Source organism: Procambarus clarkii, chromosome 81, assembly GCF_040958095.1.
Source record: "Procambarus clarkii isolate CNS0578487 chromosome 81, FALCON_Pclarkii_2.0, whole genome shotgun sequence".
In the NCBI taxonomy this organism is placed as follows: domain Eukaryota; kingdom Metazoa; phylum Arthropoda; class Malacostraca; order Decapoda; family Cambaridae; genus Procambarus; species Procambarus clarkii.
Genome location: NC_091230.1, coordinates 12,291,756 through 12,307,913, shown reverse-complemented (window position 1 = coordinate 12,307,913; position 16,158 = coordinate 12,291,756). Strand labels below are relative to the sequence as shown.

The following is a 16,158-nucleotide window of genomic DNA, read 5'->3' as shown; positions in this document are numbered from 1 at the left end:
ATTTAGGTGTATCCGGTTCGAAGAGACCAAATTTGTGTCGTGAAGGAAAGCTAACTCTCAATATATTGATATTTAATTGATTGACTTAAATTACTCAAAGGACCACCCTATTTTTACTGAAAAGGGAAACAGATAAATAAGCAATAGAAAAGGAGTGAAATGCCAGTGTCTGTGGATAATGTAACTATTAAGAATTATTCCTTGAATATTAATGAACTGTAGATTAAATTACTATTCAAGAAGTAATCTTTCCCAAATACACAAATGGGGGGTTAATACCAGAAGTAGAGTACTCCAAGTACACTTCATCGAGGCTGGTTCTTCCTCGAATAAAATTCAAATTCAAATTCAAATTTCAAATTCAAATGTTTATTCAGGTAAAGTACATACATACAAGGTGTGATACAAATATTGATGAATTTATAGATAGAACTAGTACATACAATGCCTAAAGCCACTATTACGCAAAGCTTCGGGCAGGAAAAACACTAAAGACTAAAACTTAATACTAATTAAGATTAAAGTATAAAATGTGTTGAGAAAACATAAAAATAAAAAATAGGGGGAACATGGCAGAAAAACAGCAAAATATACAATTTGGTCGACAAACAGCATTGTTTAAAAATAACAGACATGGGTTGACATTATAGGGTAAGGTAGGTTACAGGGAGTTAATTAGGTAGTGCTTAGTTTTTATCTTAAACTGGTTGAAAGAGGTACAGTCTTTAACATGATTAGGAAGGTCATTCCACATTCTGGGTCCCTTGATTTGTAGAGCATTTCTAGTTTGATTAAGTCGTACTCTTTGAATATCAAAAAGGTATTTGTTTCTGGTGTGGTGCTCATGGGTTCTGTTACAACCTTCAATGAAGCTTTTGAGGTCAGGATTGACATTACAGTTCAGCGTTTTATATATGTATAATACACATGAGAGAATGTGCAGTGACTTAATGTCTAACATATTCAGAGATTTGAGTAGGGGATATTGTAAACTCTTACTAAGATATAAATAAAATAGACATTTGATAATTTGGTTAGTAGCAAGAATATATTGGATAATGATTAAACGAGATATTGTTCTCATCTAAAATTCATGAGGCAATGAAATTATACTTGACTCCCTAAATCACGTAAATAAATTATAATCTCAAATTATTATTAGGTTTCAACCGTTCATTAGTAAATAGTAAGTAAATTAGAATAATTTCAGCTGCTTATCTGTAACAGTGAACGGAGGTGCAGTGTCGAGAGGGCGTCATCTGGGACTTGCTGGAACACGTGATCCATGAGCATAGTGTGGGAAATTGTTGCAGTCACGGCAGCTCCAACACACGCTGGAAACCCAATAGTGTAAAAATTGTCTACACATACTAGATTGTGTCATTACAGTTGAATGGAAGGGACAAATTTAATTCCTTGCGGACGTACTTGGCGTTAGGGGAGGTATTACGACGTAACGATGGACTAAGTGCACATTATTAATATAGAAAGCTCCTATAAAAATACTAGAACACTTAACCTACTGGTTGTCCACCGATGCAATCCTTGGATCGCTAATGGAGTAGTTGCACACTCCAAGGCCAATTAATAGCAAGGGCCTATTGTGTAATTGACGAAAACTTCGCCTCTCCCTGGACTAATGGCCGCCACGTTGTCTAAGCGTCGTCCAACCTCATGGCACCCTGGCGTCCGACTCCTCCTCCCTCAACTCCTCTCTCGCGCATGCGCAACATATTAGTAGAAACGGAAAATTCTTTTCCTTGTAATTACTCTACTTAATACGTCAATGAGAATAGGATCACAATTATAGGGAGTTAAATATTGTTTCCATTCTCGCTGAATAACAATAATTATGAACAGTGTTCTTATTGAACGAGAAATGGAGAGAAGTTCTGTTTCATCCATGATGGTTTAAGATAACAGATAAACTGCTATATAGTGATATTTTAGTGGATAACTCGTTCTTGTTGAATCACTAGTTATTATATTATCAGGTATTAATTCTTGTAAAGAATACTGATAAAGGTTGAGAATATTATTCAATTCTCTGAGAATATTATTCAATTCTCTGGCATGTCGACAATAATTATGTCTTGCTAGATCTTGAGGTTATCTTGAGATGATTTCGGGGCTTAGAGTCCCCGCGGCCTGGTCCTCGACCAGGCCTCCACCCCCAGGAAGCAGCCCGTGACAGCTGACTAACACCCAGGTACCTGTTTTACTGCTAGGTAACAGGGGCTTAGGGTGAAAGAAACTTTGCCCATCGTTTCTCGCCGGCGCCTGGGATCGAACCTGGGACCACAGGATCACAAGTCCAGTGTGCTGTCCGCTCAGCCGACCGGCTCCCTAATTATCATCAGATGCATGATGATAATTAGTGTAATTAGATGATAATTAGACCGGCTCCCTAATTATCATCAGATGCATGATGATAATTAGTGTAATTAGATGATAATTAGACCGGCTCCCTAATTATCATCAGATGCATGATGATAATTAGTGTAATTAGATGATAATTAGACCGGCTCCCTAATTATCATCAGATGCCTGATGCCTAATTGCATCAGATAATGGATATTATCTAATGCAATACTGCCCCTCGATGTGGGGAGAAGTTTTAGTAAATGACCCGCAGATAGGAAAATATTAATTTATATTAGTACTACCGTTAGTAGGGTTAATAGATAGTATGCTTAGTATACAATAGTGATGCATTATGATACAATAAGGAGGTATCAGTGTTGGAACTTTCCAACAGTCCCCATGTTGAGGGGGGACACGGGGCAGTCCCCATGTTGAGGGGGGACACGGGGCAGTCCCCAAGTTGAGGGGGGACACGGGGCAGTCCCCATGTTGAGGGGGGACACGGGGCAGTCCCCAAGTTGAGGGGGGACACGGGGCAGTCCCCATGTTGAGGGGGGACACGGGGCAGTCCCCATGTTGAGGGGGGACACGGGGCAGTCCCCAAGTTGAGGGGGGACACGGGGCAGTCCCCAAGTTGAGGGGGGACACGGGGCAGTCCCCATGTTGAGGGGGGACACGGGGCAGTCCCCAAGTTGAGGGGGGACACGGGGCAGTCCCCATGTTGAGGGGGGACACGGGGCAGTCCCCATGTTGAGGGGGGACACGGGGCAGTCCCCATGTTGAGGGGGACACGGGGCAGTCCCCATGTTGAGGGGGACACGGGGCAGTCCCCATGTTGAGGGGGGACACGGGGCAGTCCCCATGTTGAGGGGGACACGGGGCAGTCCCCATGTTGAGGGGGGACACGGGGCAGTCCCCATGTTGAGGGGGGACACGGGGCAGTCCCCATGTTGAGGGGGGACACGGGGCAGTCCCCATGTTGAGGGGGGACACGGGGCAGTCCCCATGTTGAGGGGGACACGGGGCAGTCCCCATGTTGAGGGGGGACACGGGGCAGTCCCCATGTTGAGGGGGACACGGGGCAGTCCCCATGTTGAGGGGGGACACGGGGCAGTCCCCATGTTGAGGGGGGACACGGGGCAGTCCCCATGTTGAGGGGGGACACGGGGCAGTCCCCATGTTGAGGGGGGACACGGGGCAGTCCCCATGTTGAGGGGGACACGGGGCAGTCCCCAAGTTGAGGGGGGCATGGGGCCGACTCCATGTTTAGGGTGGGGCACGGGGCTGTCACCATGATGAGGGGGCACGGGGACGTCCCCATGTTGAGGAGGCTTGGAGCCTCTCCTGACCCCGTCACACTCCCTATAAAATAACATTTATCCTATAAAGTATAGTGATGCTAGCCCCAAGCGTCTCTCCTCCAACCTCCCACACATCCACTCTATACTTCACATACATTCGAAGTATACCTTATATGTACATCATGTATACTGTCAGTATGTGCCTCGTATGTATTATGGTTTATACCTTCGTATAAATCTCTTGGTTTGTACTGTATGGTGTACCCTCATATGTACGCCTGTACCACACACACGCCCCAGTGTACCTGTCCTCCCCCAGGGTGCAGCAACGCCAGGATGGGTCGGGACTGTACCGTGGAGCTACCTGAGCCCCGGGGGAAGCAGGTGTGTCTCCCACACCCGCTGGGGTGTCACTGCGCCCCGGGCTACACCGGTGACACATGCACCACAGGTAAGGCAACACTCTCTCTTTCTCAAATAAATTCAATAAACATTACAATTTTATCATTATTATTGAGTTAGTATAAATGTTATCATAATTATCAGCGACAGTTGTAGCAGCAGCAACAGTCGTCATTGTAGACGCAGAAGTTATCGTCACTAAGTCTTACTGAACTTACTAGCAGTGTAAGTAATAGCCGTGAAAGCTATGGTAGTACTAGCAGTGTAAGTAATAGCTGTGAGAGCTATGGTAGTACTAGCAGTGTAAGTAATAGCTGTGAGAGGTATGGTAGTTCTAGCAGTGTAAGTAATAGCCGTGAGAGCTATGGTATTACCAGCAGTGTAAGTAATAGCTGTGAGAGCTATGGTAGTACTAGCAGTGTAAGTAATAGCTGTGAGAGCTATGGTAGTACCAGCAGTGTAAGTAATAGCTGTGAGAGCTATGGTAGTACTGATTACGCATATGTACACAAAGGAGTCAAGCGTATAAAATATTAAGCATAACCAAAACTATCCGTCTAAACTGTACACTGTTCCCTACAAGGCTCAAGTGAAGGGCATAACCTGATATAGGTCAGCTGGTTTGGTTAGGCTGGTTGGTTGTTTGTTTAACATGAACAAGGTGGCAGCAAGGGGTAGAAACATAACAACTAGAGTTTGAACAAACAAAAACTACCTCAAGGTGTCCTTCGTCGTCGGTCTTATAATGGTCTTATTTCCCGAGTAAGTCGTCTGATTGATGGTTAAATGTGTAAATGTTAAATGTTAGTGACATAGTATTAGACATGTTGTTCAGTTAGTAGCAGTAAACCATTCAGTTAGTAGCAGTAAACCACTAAGAGTAGCAGTAAACCAATAAGAGTAGCAGTAAACCACTAAGAGTAGCAGCAAACCACTAAGAGTAACAGTAAACCACTAAGAGTAGCAATAAACCACTAAGAGTAGCAGTAAACCACTAAGAGTAACAGTAAACCACTAAGAGTAGCAGTAAACCACTAAGAGTAGCAGTAAACCACTAAGAGTAGCAGTAAACCACTAAGAGTAACAGTAAACCACTAAGAGTAGCAGTAAACCACTAAGAGTAACAGTAAACCACTAAGAGTAGCAATAAACCACTAAGAGTAGCAGTAAACCACTAAGAGTAACAGTAAACCACTAAGAGTAGCAATAAACCACTAAGAGTAGCAGTAAACCACTAAGAGTAGCAGTAAACCACTAAGAGTAGCAGTAAACCACTAAGAGTAACAGTAAATCACTAAGAGTAGCAGTAAACCACTAAGAGTAACAGTAAACCACTAAGAGTAACAGTAAACCACTGAGAGTAGCAGTAAACCAATAAGAGTAGCAGTAAACCAATAAGAGTAGCAATAAACCACTAAGAGTAGCAGTAAACCAATAAGAGTAGCAATAAACCACTAAGAGTAGCAGTAAACCACTAAGAGTAACAGTAAACCACTAAGAGTAGCAGTAAACCACTAAGAGTAGCAGTAAACCAATAAGAGTAGCAGTAAACCACTAAGAGTAGCAGTAAACCACTAAGAGTTGCAGTAAACCACTAAGAGTTGCAGTAAACCACTAAGATTAGCAGTAAACCACTAAGATTAGCAGTAAACCACTAAGAGTAGCAGTAAACCACTAAGAGTAGCAGTAAACCACTAAGAGTAGCAGTAAACCACTAAGGGTAGCAGTAAACCAATAAGAGTTTCAGTAATCCACTAAGAGTGTCATTAAACCACTAAGAGTAGCAGTAAACCACTAAGAGTTGCATTAAACCACTAAGAGTAACAGTAAACCACTAAGAGTTGCATTAAACCAATAAGAGTAACAGTAAACCACTAAGAGTTGCATTAAACCACTAAGAGTAACAGTAAACCACTAAGAGTTGCATTAAACCAATAAGAGTAACAGTAAACCACTAAGGGTTGCATTAAACCACTAAGAGTAGCAGTAAACCACTAAGAGTTGCATTAAACCACTAAGAGTAGCAGTAAACCACTAAGAGTAGCAGTAAACCAATTTGAGTAGCAGTAAACCAATTTGAGTAGCAGTAAACCAATAAGAGTTGCAGTAAACCAATAAGAGTAACTGTAAACCACTAAGGGTTGCATTAAACCACTAAGAGTAGCAGTAAACCACTAAGGGTTGCATTAAACCAATAAGAGTAGCAGTAAACCAATAATAGTAGCAGTAATCCAATTTGAGTACAGTAAACCACTAAGACTAGCAGTAAACCACTAAGAGTTGCAGTAAACCAATAAGAGTAGCAGTAAACCACTAAGAGTAGCAGTAAACCAATTTGAGTGGCAGTAAGCCAATAAGAGTAGCAGTAAGCCAATAAGAGTAGCAGTAAACCAATTTGAGTAGCAGTAAACCAATAAGAGTAGCAGTAAACCAATAAGAGTAGCAGTAAACCAATAAGAGTAGCAGTAAGCCAATAAGAGTAGCAGTAAACCAATTTGAGTAGCAGTAAGCCAATAAGAGTAGCAGTAAACCAATTTGAGTAGCAGTAAACCAATTTGAGTAGCAGTAAACCAATAAGAGTTGCAGTAAACCAATAAGAGTAGCAGTAAGCCAATAAGAGTAGCAGTAAGCCAATAAGAGTAGCAGTAAACCAATAAGAGTAGCAGTAAACCAATAAGAGTAGCAGTAAACCAATAAGAGTAGCAGTAAGCCAATAAGAGTAGCAGTAAACCAATAAGAGTAGCAGTAAACCAATAATAGTAGCAGTAAACCAATAAGAGTAGCAGTCTCCGTGGTGTAGTGGTAAGACACTCGCCTGGCGTTCCGCGAGCGCTATGTCATGGGTTCGTATCCTGGCCGGGGAGGATTTACTGGGCGCAATTCCTTAACTGTAGCCTCTGTTTAACGCAACAGTAAAATGGGTACTTGGTTGTAACAACGATTCTTCGCGGCAGGAGATCGTATTCCAGGGACCGTAGGATTAAGGACCTGCCCGAAACGCTACGCGTACTAGTGGCTGTACAAGAATGTAACAACTCTTGTATATATCTCAAAAAAAAGAGTAGCAGTAAACCACTAAGAGTAACAGTAGCAGGGACAGCAGCTGTTATATAAACATTGTTGATGTATTAACATGTTTACCTGTGAGGAAGAGTGTGGAGGAGGCCGCTGGGGTGTGGAGTGTTCCCAGTCTTGCCGCCACCACTGTCAAGGTGACTGTCACCCCCACAACGGTCACTGTCACTCACCAGCACCAGCTGCCTGTGCCGGAGGTCAGTGTCACTCTTATGTGTTCGCTAGTGACTGTGTAGTGTGTGTGTGTGTGTGTGTGTGTGTGTGTGTGTGTTGTGTGTAGAGTGTGTGTGTGTGTGTGTGTTGTGTGTAGAGTGTGTGTGTGTGTGTGTGTGTGTGTGTGTGTGTGTGTGTGTGTGTGTGTGTGTGTGTGTGTGTGTGTGTGTGTGTGTGTGCGTGTGTGTGTGTGTGTGTGTGTGTGTGCGTGTGTGTGCGTGTGTGTGTGTGTGTGTGTGTGTGTGTGTGTGTGTACTCACCTAATTGTACTCACCTAATTGTGCTTGCGGGGGTTGAGCTTAGGCTCTTTGGTCCCGCCTCTCAACTGTCAATCAACTGGTGTACAGATTCGTGAGCCTATTGGGCTCTATCATATCTACATTTGAAACTGTGTATGGAGTCAGCCTCCACCTCATCACTTCCTAGTGCATTCCATTTACTAACTACTCTGACACTGAAAAATTCTTTCTAATGTCTCTGTGGCTCATTTGGGTACTCAGCTTCCAACTGTGTCCCCTTGTTCGCGTCCCTCCAGTGTTGAATAGTTCATCCTTGTTTACCCGGTCGATTCCCCTAAGGATTTTGTAGGTTGTGATCATGTCCCCCCTTACTCTTCTGTCTTCTAGTGTCGTAAGGTGCATTTCCCGCAGCCTGTCCTCATAACTCATGCCTCTTAGTTCTGGGAATAGTCTAGTAGCATACTTCTGGACTTTTTCCAGCTTCGTTTTGTGCTTGACAAGGTACGGGTTCCATGCTGGGGCCGCATACTCCAGGATTGGTCTTACATATGTGATGTACAAGATTCTGAATGATTCCTTACACAGGTTCCTGAACGCCGTTCTGATGTTAGCCAGCCTCGCATATGCCGCAGACGTTATTCTCTTTATGTGGGTTTCAGGAGACACGTTTGGTGTGATATCAACTCCTAGATCTTTCTCTCTGTCTGTTTCATTAAGTACTTCATCTCCTATTCTGTATCCTGTGTCTGGCCTCCTGTTTCCACTGCCTAGTTTCATTACTTTGCATTTACTCGGGTTGAACTTCAACAGCCATTTGTTGGAGCATTCACTCAGTCTATCTACGTCATCTTGTAGCCTCCTACTATCATCCTCTGTTTCAATCCTTCTCATAATTTTTGCATCGTCGGCAAACATTGAGAGGAACGAATCTATACCCCTCTGGGAGATCATTTACATATACCAGAAACAGTATAGGTCCAAGGACTGACCACTGCGGGACTCCACTTGTAACGTCTCGCCAATCTGAGACCTCACCCCTCACACAGACTCGTTGTCTCCTGTTATTTTAGGTACTCCTCTATCCACCGGAGTACCTTACCTTTCACTCCAGCCTGCAACTCCAACTTTCGCACTAGCCTCTTGTGTGGCACTGTATCAAAGGCTTTCTGACAATCCAAAAATATGCAGTCTGCCCACCCTTGTCTTTCTTGCCTTATTTTGTGTGTGTGTGTGTGTGTGTGTGTGTGCGTGTGTGTGTGTGTGTGTGTGTGTGTGTGTGTGTGTGTGTGTGTGTGTGTGTGTGTGTGTGTGTGTGTGTGTGTGTGTGTGTGTGTGTGTGTGTGTGTACTCACCTAGTTGTACTCATCTAGTTGTGTTTGCGGGGGTTGAGCTCTGGCTCTTTGGTCCCGCCTCTCAACCGTCAATCCACAGGTGTACAGATTCCTGAGCCTATTGGGCTCTATCATATCTACACTTGAAACTGTGTATGGAGTCAGCCTCCACCGCATCACCTCCTATTGCATTCCATTTGTCAACCACTCTGACACTAAAAAAGTTCTTTCTAATTTCTGTGGCTCATTTGGGCACTCAGTTTCCACCTGTGTCCCCTAGTGCGTGTGCCCCTTTTGTTAAATAGCCTGTCTTTATCTACCCTATCAATTCCCTTGAGAATCTTGAATGTGGTGATTATGTCCGCCCCTAACTCTTCTGTCTTCCAGTGAAGTGATGTTTAATTTCCGTAGCTCTCCTCGTTGCTCATACCCCTCAGCTCGGGTACTAGTCTGGCGGCAAACCTTTGAACCTTTTCCAGTTTAGTCTTATCCTTGACTAGATATGGACTCCTTGCTGGGGCTGCATACTCCAGGACTGGCCTGACATATGTGGTATACAAAGTTCTGAATGATTCTTTACACAAGTTTCTGAATGCCGTTCGTATGTTGGCCAGCCTGGCATATGCCGCTGATGTTATCCTCTTGATATGGGCTGCAGGAGACAGGTCTGGCGTGATATCAACTCCCAAGTTTTTCTCTTTCTCTGACTCCTGAAGAATTTCCTCTCCCAGATAATACCTTGTATTTGGCCTCCTGCTCCCTACACCTATCTTTATTACATTACATTTGGTTGGGTTAAACTCTAACAACCATTTGTTCGACCATTCCTTCAGTTTGTCTAGGTCTTCTTGAAGCCTCAAACAGTCCTCTTCTGTCTTAATCCTTCTCATAATTTTGGCATCGTCCGCAAACATTGAGAGAAATGAATCTATACCCTCCGGGAGATCATTTACATATATCAGAAACAAGATACGACCGAGTACAGAGCCCTGTGGGACTCCACTGGTGACGTCACACCAATTGTAGGTCTCACCCCTTACCGTAACTCTCTGCTTCCCATTGCTTAGGTACTCCCTTATCCACTGGAGCACCTTACCAGCTACACCTGCCTGTCTCTCCAGCTTATGTATCAGCCTCTTATGTGGTACTGTGTCAATGGCTTTCCGACAATCCAAGAAAATGCAGTCCGCCCAGCCCTCTCTTTCTTGCTTAATCTTTGTCGTAGAATTCGTAGGTCGTAGAATTCTATTAAGACCGTCAGGCAAGATTTACCGTCCCTGAACCCATGTTGGCGATTTGTCACGAAGTCCCTTCTCTCCAGATGTGCTACCAGTTTTTTTCTCACGATCTTCTCCATCACCTTGCATGGTATACAAGTCAAGGATACTGGCCTGTAGTTCAGTGCCTCTTGCCTGTCGCCCGTTTTGTATATTGGGACCACATTCGCCGTCTTCCATATTTCTGGTAGGTCTCCCGTCTCCAGTGACCTACTATACACTATGGAGAGTGGCAAGCAAAGTGCCTCTGCACACTCTTTCAGTACCCATGGCGAGATCCCGTCTGGACCAACAGCCTTTCTAACATCCAGATCCAGCAGGTGTCTCTTGACCTCCTCTCTCGTAATTTCAAACTCTTCCAAGGCCGCCTGGTTTATGTCCCTTTCTCCTAGCACAGTAACCTCACCTTGTTCTATTGTGAAGACCTCTTGGAACCTCTTGTTGAGTTCATCACACACCTCTTTGTCATTCTCTGTATACCTGTCCTCGCCTGTTCTAAGTTTCACTACCTGTTCTTTCACTGTTGTTTTCCTTCTGATGTGACTGTGGAGTAGCTTTGGTTCGGTCTTGGCTTTGTTTGCTATATCATTTTCATAATTTTTCTCTGCTTCTCTTCTCACCCTGACATACTCATTCCTGGTTCTCTGGTATCTCTCTCTGCTTTCTGGTGTTCTGTTATTCCGGAAGTTCCTCAATGCCCTTTTGTTCAGTTTCTTTGCTTCCATACATGCCCTATTATACCATGGATTCTTCTTTTGTTTCTCGGATTTTTCCTTTTGGGCCGGGATGTATCTGCTTACTGCCTCCTGACATTTTTGGGTGACATAGTCCATCATATCTTGTACAGACTTAGCTCTGAGGACTGTGTCCCAAGGTATTTCCCTTAGGAAGCTTCTCATCTCCTCATAATTTCCCTTTCGGTATGCCAGCCTTTTGTTTCCTAGTCCTTTTTCGGGGGGGATAATTCCGAGCTCTACCAGGTACTCAAAGTTCAATACACTGTGATCACTCATTCCTAAGGGTGCTCCCATCTTGACTTCCCTTATATCCCACTCATTTAGGGTAAATATCAGATCAAGCATTGCTGGTTCATCCTCTCCTCTCATTCTTGTTGGATCCCTGATGTGCTGGTTTAGAAAGTTTCTTGTTGCCACGTCCAGCAGCTTAGCTCTCCATGTTTCTGGTCCTCCATGCGGGTCTCTGTTCTCCCAATCTATCTTCTCTCATGATTAGTAGTCCAGATCCATTCCTGCTAGCAACAGAAGCTGCTCTCTCTATTATGTTAATGGTGGCCATATTGTTTCTATCATATTCCTGTCTGGGTCTTCTGTCATTTGGTGGTGGATTATATATGACTACGACTATAATTTTTTGCCCTCCAGTTGTTATTGTTCTTATTATGTAGTCACTGAAACCTTCACATCCCTGAACAACCAACTCCTCAAAATCCCAGCCTTTTCTTACCAGCAGAGCTACACCACCACCACCTCTTCCTTCTCTCTATTTCCTCATAACATAATAGTCCTGTGGGAACACTGCATTTGTTATTGTTTTCGTCAGCTTTGTTTCTGTAAGAGCTATTATGTCTGTGTTTTCCTCTAGTACCCATTCTCCAAGTTCATTTGCCTTATTTGTAATACCATCTATGTTAGTGTACATTGCTTTGAGGCTCACTTTCTTCTGTCCCTTCTCAAATCTCCTCCTTGGTTAATGTTCTGCTGGTGGAGGAAGCTGTGCCATGGGTGTGAGGATTTGTGAGGTGGATGCCAGGGTTACAGAGGATACTGGGATGAGGGGTCAAGTGAAGGGGGTAGGACAGGAAGGGTATGGGGTGAACAGGGCGGGAGGACAGGAAGGAAAAGGGGGTTTTCTATGCAGAGGAGGGTGGTGGAGTGGCACTCCCTGCTCGTGTTACTGGGTAGCTGGTTGTGGGTTCCCCCCTCGCCTCTGGGGGTGATGTGTTGGGAGCTGTGGTTTCCTGGTTTTCTCCTCTCGCCCTGCGCTTCTTCCTTGCTTCTGCCGCCATGGCCCTCTCCTCCCTCGTCATGTCCCTCTGGAGGAATACTTTTTTGAATTCTCCCACATGTTGCAGGGGGCTTTTCTTTGTTAGAATCGTGTCCTTTGTGTTCTCGTTTGAAAACACTATCTTTAACACACGGTCTCGGTCTTTTTTGTACCAGCCTAACCTGAAAACCTTCTCAATGCTCAGCCACTTCCAAGTCTAGTGCCTTCAGTATTTCATTCACTGCTGCTTTGTCCTTATCATTCCACTCTTTCCTATTACAGCCTTCCTGCTCTTTAATACCTACAGCTACCACTGGTCTTTTCCTTTCCAGCAGCTGGGTAGTGGAGCGTGCCGCTTCCTGTGAGGTGGCTGCTTTCATGGCTACCTCCATCACTGCAGACATTACTTCAGAGTTTTTTTTTTAGCATTTCTGCAAATGTTGCTTTTAATGTGGCATTCTCTTCCAAAGTACTATTACCACCACCTCCCTGGGTGGTTATCTGAGTCTCAGCATCGATACTGTTCTCTTTGAGGGCTCTAATCTCCTCCTTTGCTGCTGTCAGCTCTCTTTTTAGGTTGCTTATTTCATTCTTCATTTCCTGCATCTCACTCTTGATGTCCTCCAGAAACTGGGGGATCATTTCCTTCATTTCGTCGCCTGAACTTTTCCCTGTTCCCCTGTTGCTTCTGGCTGTCATGCTTGACCCTGTTCCTAGTTGTGCAGTAATAGGATTCGTCAGAAGGGCAGAGCGGGGTGGGGGAGAGAGAGATAGAGAGGAAGAGAGAGAGAGAGAGAGAAAAAGAGAGAGATAGAGAGGAAGAGAGAGAGAGAGAGAGAGAGAGAGAGAGAGAGAGAGAGAGAGAGAGAGAGAGAGAGAGAGAGAGAGAGAGAGAGAGAGAGAGAGATAGAGAGAGGAAAGGAGGGAGAGAGATAAAGAGAAAGATATAAAGAGAGAGAGAGAGATATAAAGAGAGAGAGAGAGAGAGAGAGAGAGAGAGAGAGAGAGAGAGAGAGAGAGAGAGAGAGAGAGAGAGGGGGAGAGAGAGAGAGAGAGGGGGGGAGAGAGAGAGGGAAAGAGAGAGAGAGAGAGAGAGAGAGAGAGAGAGAGAGAGAGAGAGAGAGAGAGAGAGAGAGAGAGAGAGAGAGAGAGAGAGAGAGAGAGAGAGAGAGAGGGAGAGAGAGAGAGAGAGAGAGAGGGGGAGAGAGAGAGAGAGGGGGGGAGAGAGAGAGAGAGAGAGAGAGGGAGAGAGAGAGAGAGAGAGATAAAGAGAGAGGGAGAGAGATAAAGAGAGAGGGAGACACACGCACATGTGTGCGTGTGCATGTGTGCGCGCGCGTGCGTCTGCATGTACTCGCCTAGTTATACTCACCTAGTTGTGCTTGCAGGAGTTGAGCTCTGCCTCTTTGTTCCCGTCAGTAAAATTGATGTACAGGTTCCTGAGCTTACTGGGCTTTATCATATTTACATTTGAAACTGTGTATGGAGTCAGCCTCCACCACATCACTGCCTAATGCATTCCATCTGTTTACTACTCTGACACTGAAAAAGTTCCTTCTAACGTTCCTGTGGCTCATTGGGTACTCAGTCTCCACCTGTGTCCCCTTGTTCGCGAACCACCCGTGTTAAACACTTTATCCATATCTACTCCTGTCAATTCCTCTGAGAATTTTGTAAGTAGTGATCATGTCTCCCCTTACTCGTCTGTCTTCCAGTGTCGTGAGGTGCATTTCACGCAGCCTTTCCTCGTAACTCATGCCTCTTAGTTCTGGGACTAGCCCTGTGGCATACCTCTGAACTTTTTCCAGCTTCGTCCTGTGCTTGACAAGGTACGGGCTCCACAGCTCCTGTACTCACCTATTTGTGCTTGCGAGGGTTGAGCTTTGGCTCTTTGGTCCCGCCTCTCAACTGTCAATCAACTGGTGTACAGATTCCTGAGCCTACTGGGCTCTATCATATCTACATTTGAAACTGTGTATGGAGTCAGCCTCCACCACATTACTTCCTAATGCATTCCATTTGTCAAACACTCTGACACTAAAAAAGTTCTTTCTAATATCTCTGTGGCTCATTTGGGCACTCAGTTTCCACCTGTGTCACTTAGTGCGTGTGACCCTTGTGTTAAATAGCCTGTCTTTATCAATCCTGTCGATTCCCTTGAGAATCTTGAATGTGGTGATCATGTCCCCCCTAACTCTTCTGTCTTCCAACGAAGTGAGGTTCAATCCCCGTAGTCTCTCCTCGTTGCTCATACCTCTCAGCTCGGGTACTAGTCTGGTGGCAAACCTTTGAACCTTTTCCAGTTTAGTCTTATGCTTGACTAGATATGAACTCCTTGCTGGAGCCGCATACTCCAGGATTGGTCTGACATATGTGGTATATAATGTTCTGAACCTTCCTTTCACAAGTTTCTAAATGCCGTTCTTATGTTAGCCAACCTGGCATATGCTGCTGATGTTATCCTCTTGATATGAGCTTCAGGGGACAGGTCTGGCGTGATATCAACCCCCAGGTCTTTCTCTCTGACTCTTGAAGTATTTCATCTCCCAAGTGATACCTTGTATCTGGTCTCCTGCTTCCTACCCCTATCTTCATTATATTATATTTGCTTGGGTTAAACTCTAACAGCCATTTGTTCGACCATTCCTGCAGCTTGTCCAGGTCTTCTTGAAGTCTCAAACTGCTTCCTCTGTCTTAATCCTTCTCATAATTTTGGCGTCGTCAGCAAACATTGAGAGGAATGAGTCTATACCCTCTGGGAGATCATTTACATATATCAGAAACAGGATAGGTCCAAGCACAGAGCCCTATGGGACTCCACTGGTTACTTCCCGCCATTCTGAGGTCTCACCCCTCTCTATAACTCTCTGTTTCCTATTGCTTAGGTACTCCCTTATCCACTGGAGCGCCCTATCAGTTACTCCTGCCTGTTTCTCCAGTTTATGCATCAACCTTTTATGGGGTACTGTGTCAAAGGCTTTCCGACAGTCCAAAAAAATGCAGTCCGCCCATCCTTCTCTTTCTTGCTTAATCTTTGACACCTGATCGTAGAATTCTATCAAGCCTGTAAGGCAAGATTTACCCTCCCTGAACCCATGTTGATGGGTTGTCACGAAGTCTCTTCTCTCCAGATGTGTTACTAGGTTTTTTCTCACAACCTTCTCCATCACCTTGCATGGTATACAAGTTGAGGACACTGGCCTGTAGTTCAGTGCCTCTTGTCTGTCACCCTTTTTAAATATTGGTACTACATTACCAGCCTTCTATATTTCTGGTAGGTCTCCCGTTTCCAGTGACCTACTATACACTATGGAGAGTGGCAAGCAAAGTGCTCCTGCACACTCTTTCAATACCCATGGTGAGATTCCATCCGGACCAGCAGCTTTTCTCACATCCAGCTCCAATAGGTGCCCTCTTGACCTCATCTCTTGTAATTTCGAACCTTTCCAAGGTCACCTGGTTTGCTGCCACCTCTCCTAGTGCCATGACGTATCCCTGTTATATTGTAAAGACCTCCTGGAACCTTTTGTTGAGTTCTTCACACACCTCTTTGTCATTCTCTGTGTACCTATCCTCGCCCACCCTAAGTTTCATCACCTGTTCCTTCACTGTTGTCTTCCTCCTGATATGACTGTGTAGTAGCTTTGGTTCGGTCTTGGCTTTATTAGCTATATTATTTTCATACCTTTTCTCAGCTGCTCTTCTCACACTAACATACTCGTTCCTGGTTCTCTGGTATCTCTCTCTACTTTCTGGTGTTCTGTTATTACGGAAGTTCCTCTATGCCCTTTTGTTCAGCTCCTTTGCTTTCATACATTCCCTATTAAACCACGGATTCTTCCTTTGCTTCTCTGTTTTTTCCTGTTGGGGGTTGGACAAACCTGCTTACAGCCTCCTGACATTTTTGGGTGACATAGTCCATCATGTCTTGTACGGATTTGGTTCCGAGTTC

The 16,158-nt window shown here is 44.7% G+C and overlaps 1 protein-coding gene across 1 annotated transcript in view; it reads left to right on the top strand.

The window, feature by feature from the left end:
• Positions 1 to 16,158, top strand: part of LOC123773039 (tyrosine-protein kinase receptor Tie-1-like) — a 212,412-nt gene that overhangs the window by 50,946 nt on the left and 145,308 nt on the right. Inside the window, exons 6-7 of the mRNA XM_069315149.1 lie at positions 3,985 to 4,116; positions 7,220 to 7,339. Coding sequence (XP_069171250.1) covers positions 3,985 to 4,116; positions 7,220 to 7,339 — 252 coding nt within the window. The remainder of the gene's footprint in view (positions 1 to 3,984; positions 4,117 to 7,219; positions 7,340 to 16,158) is intronic.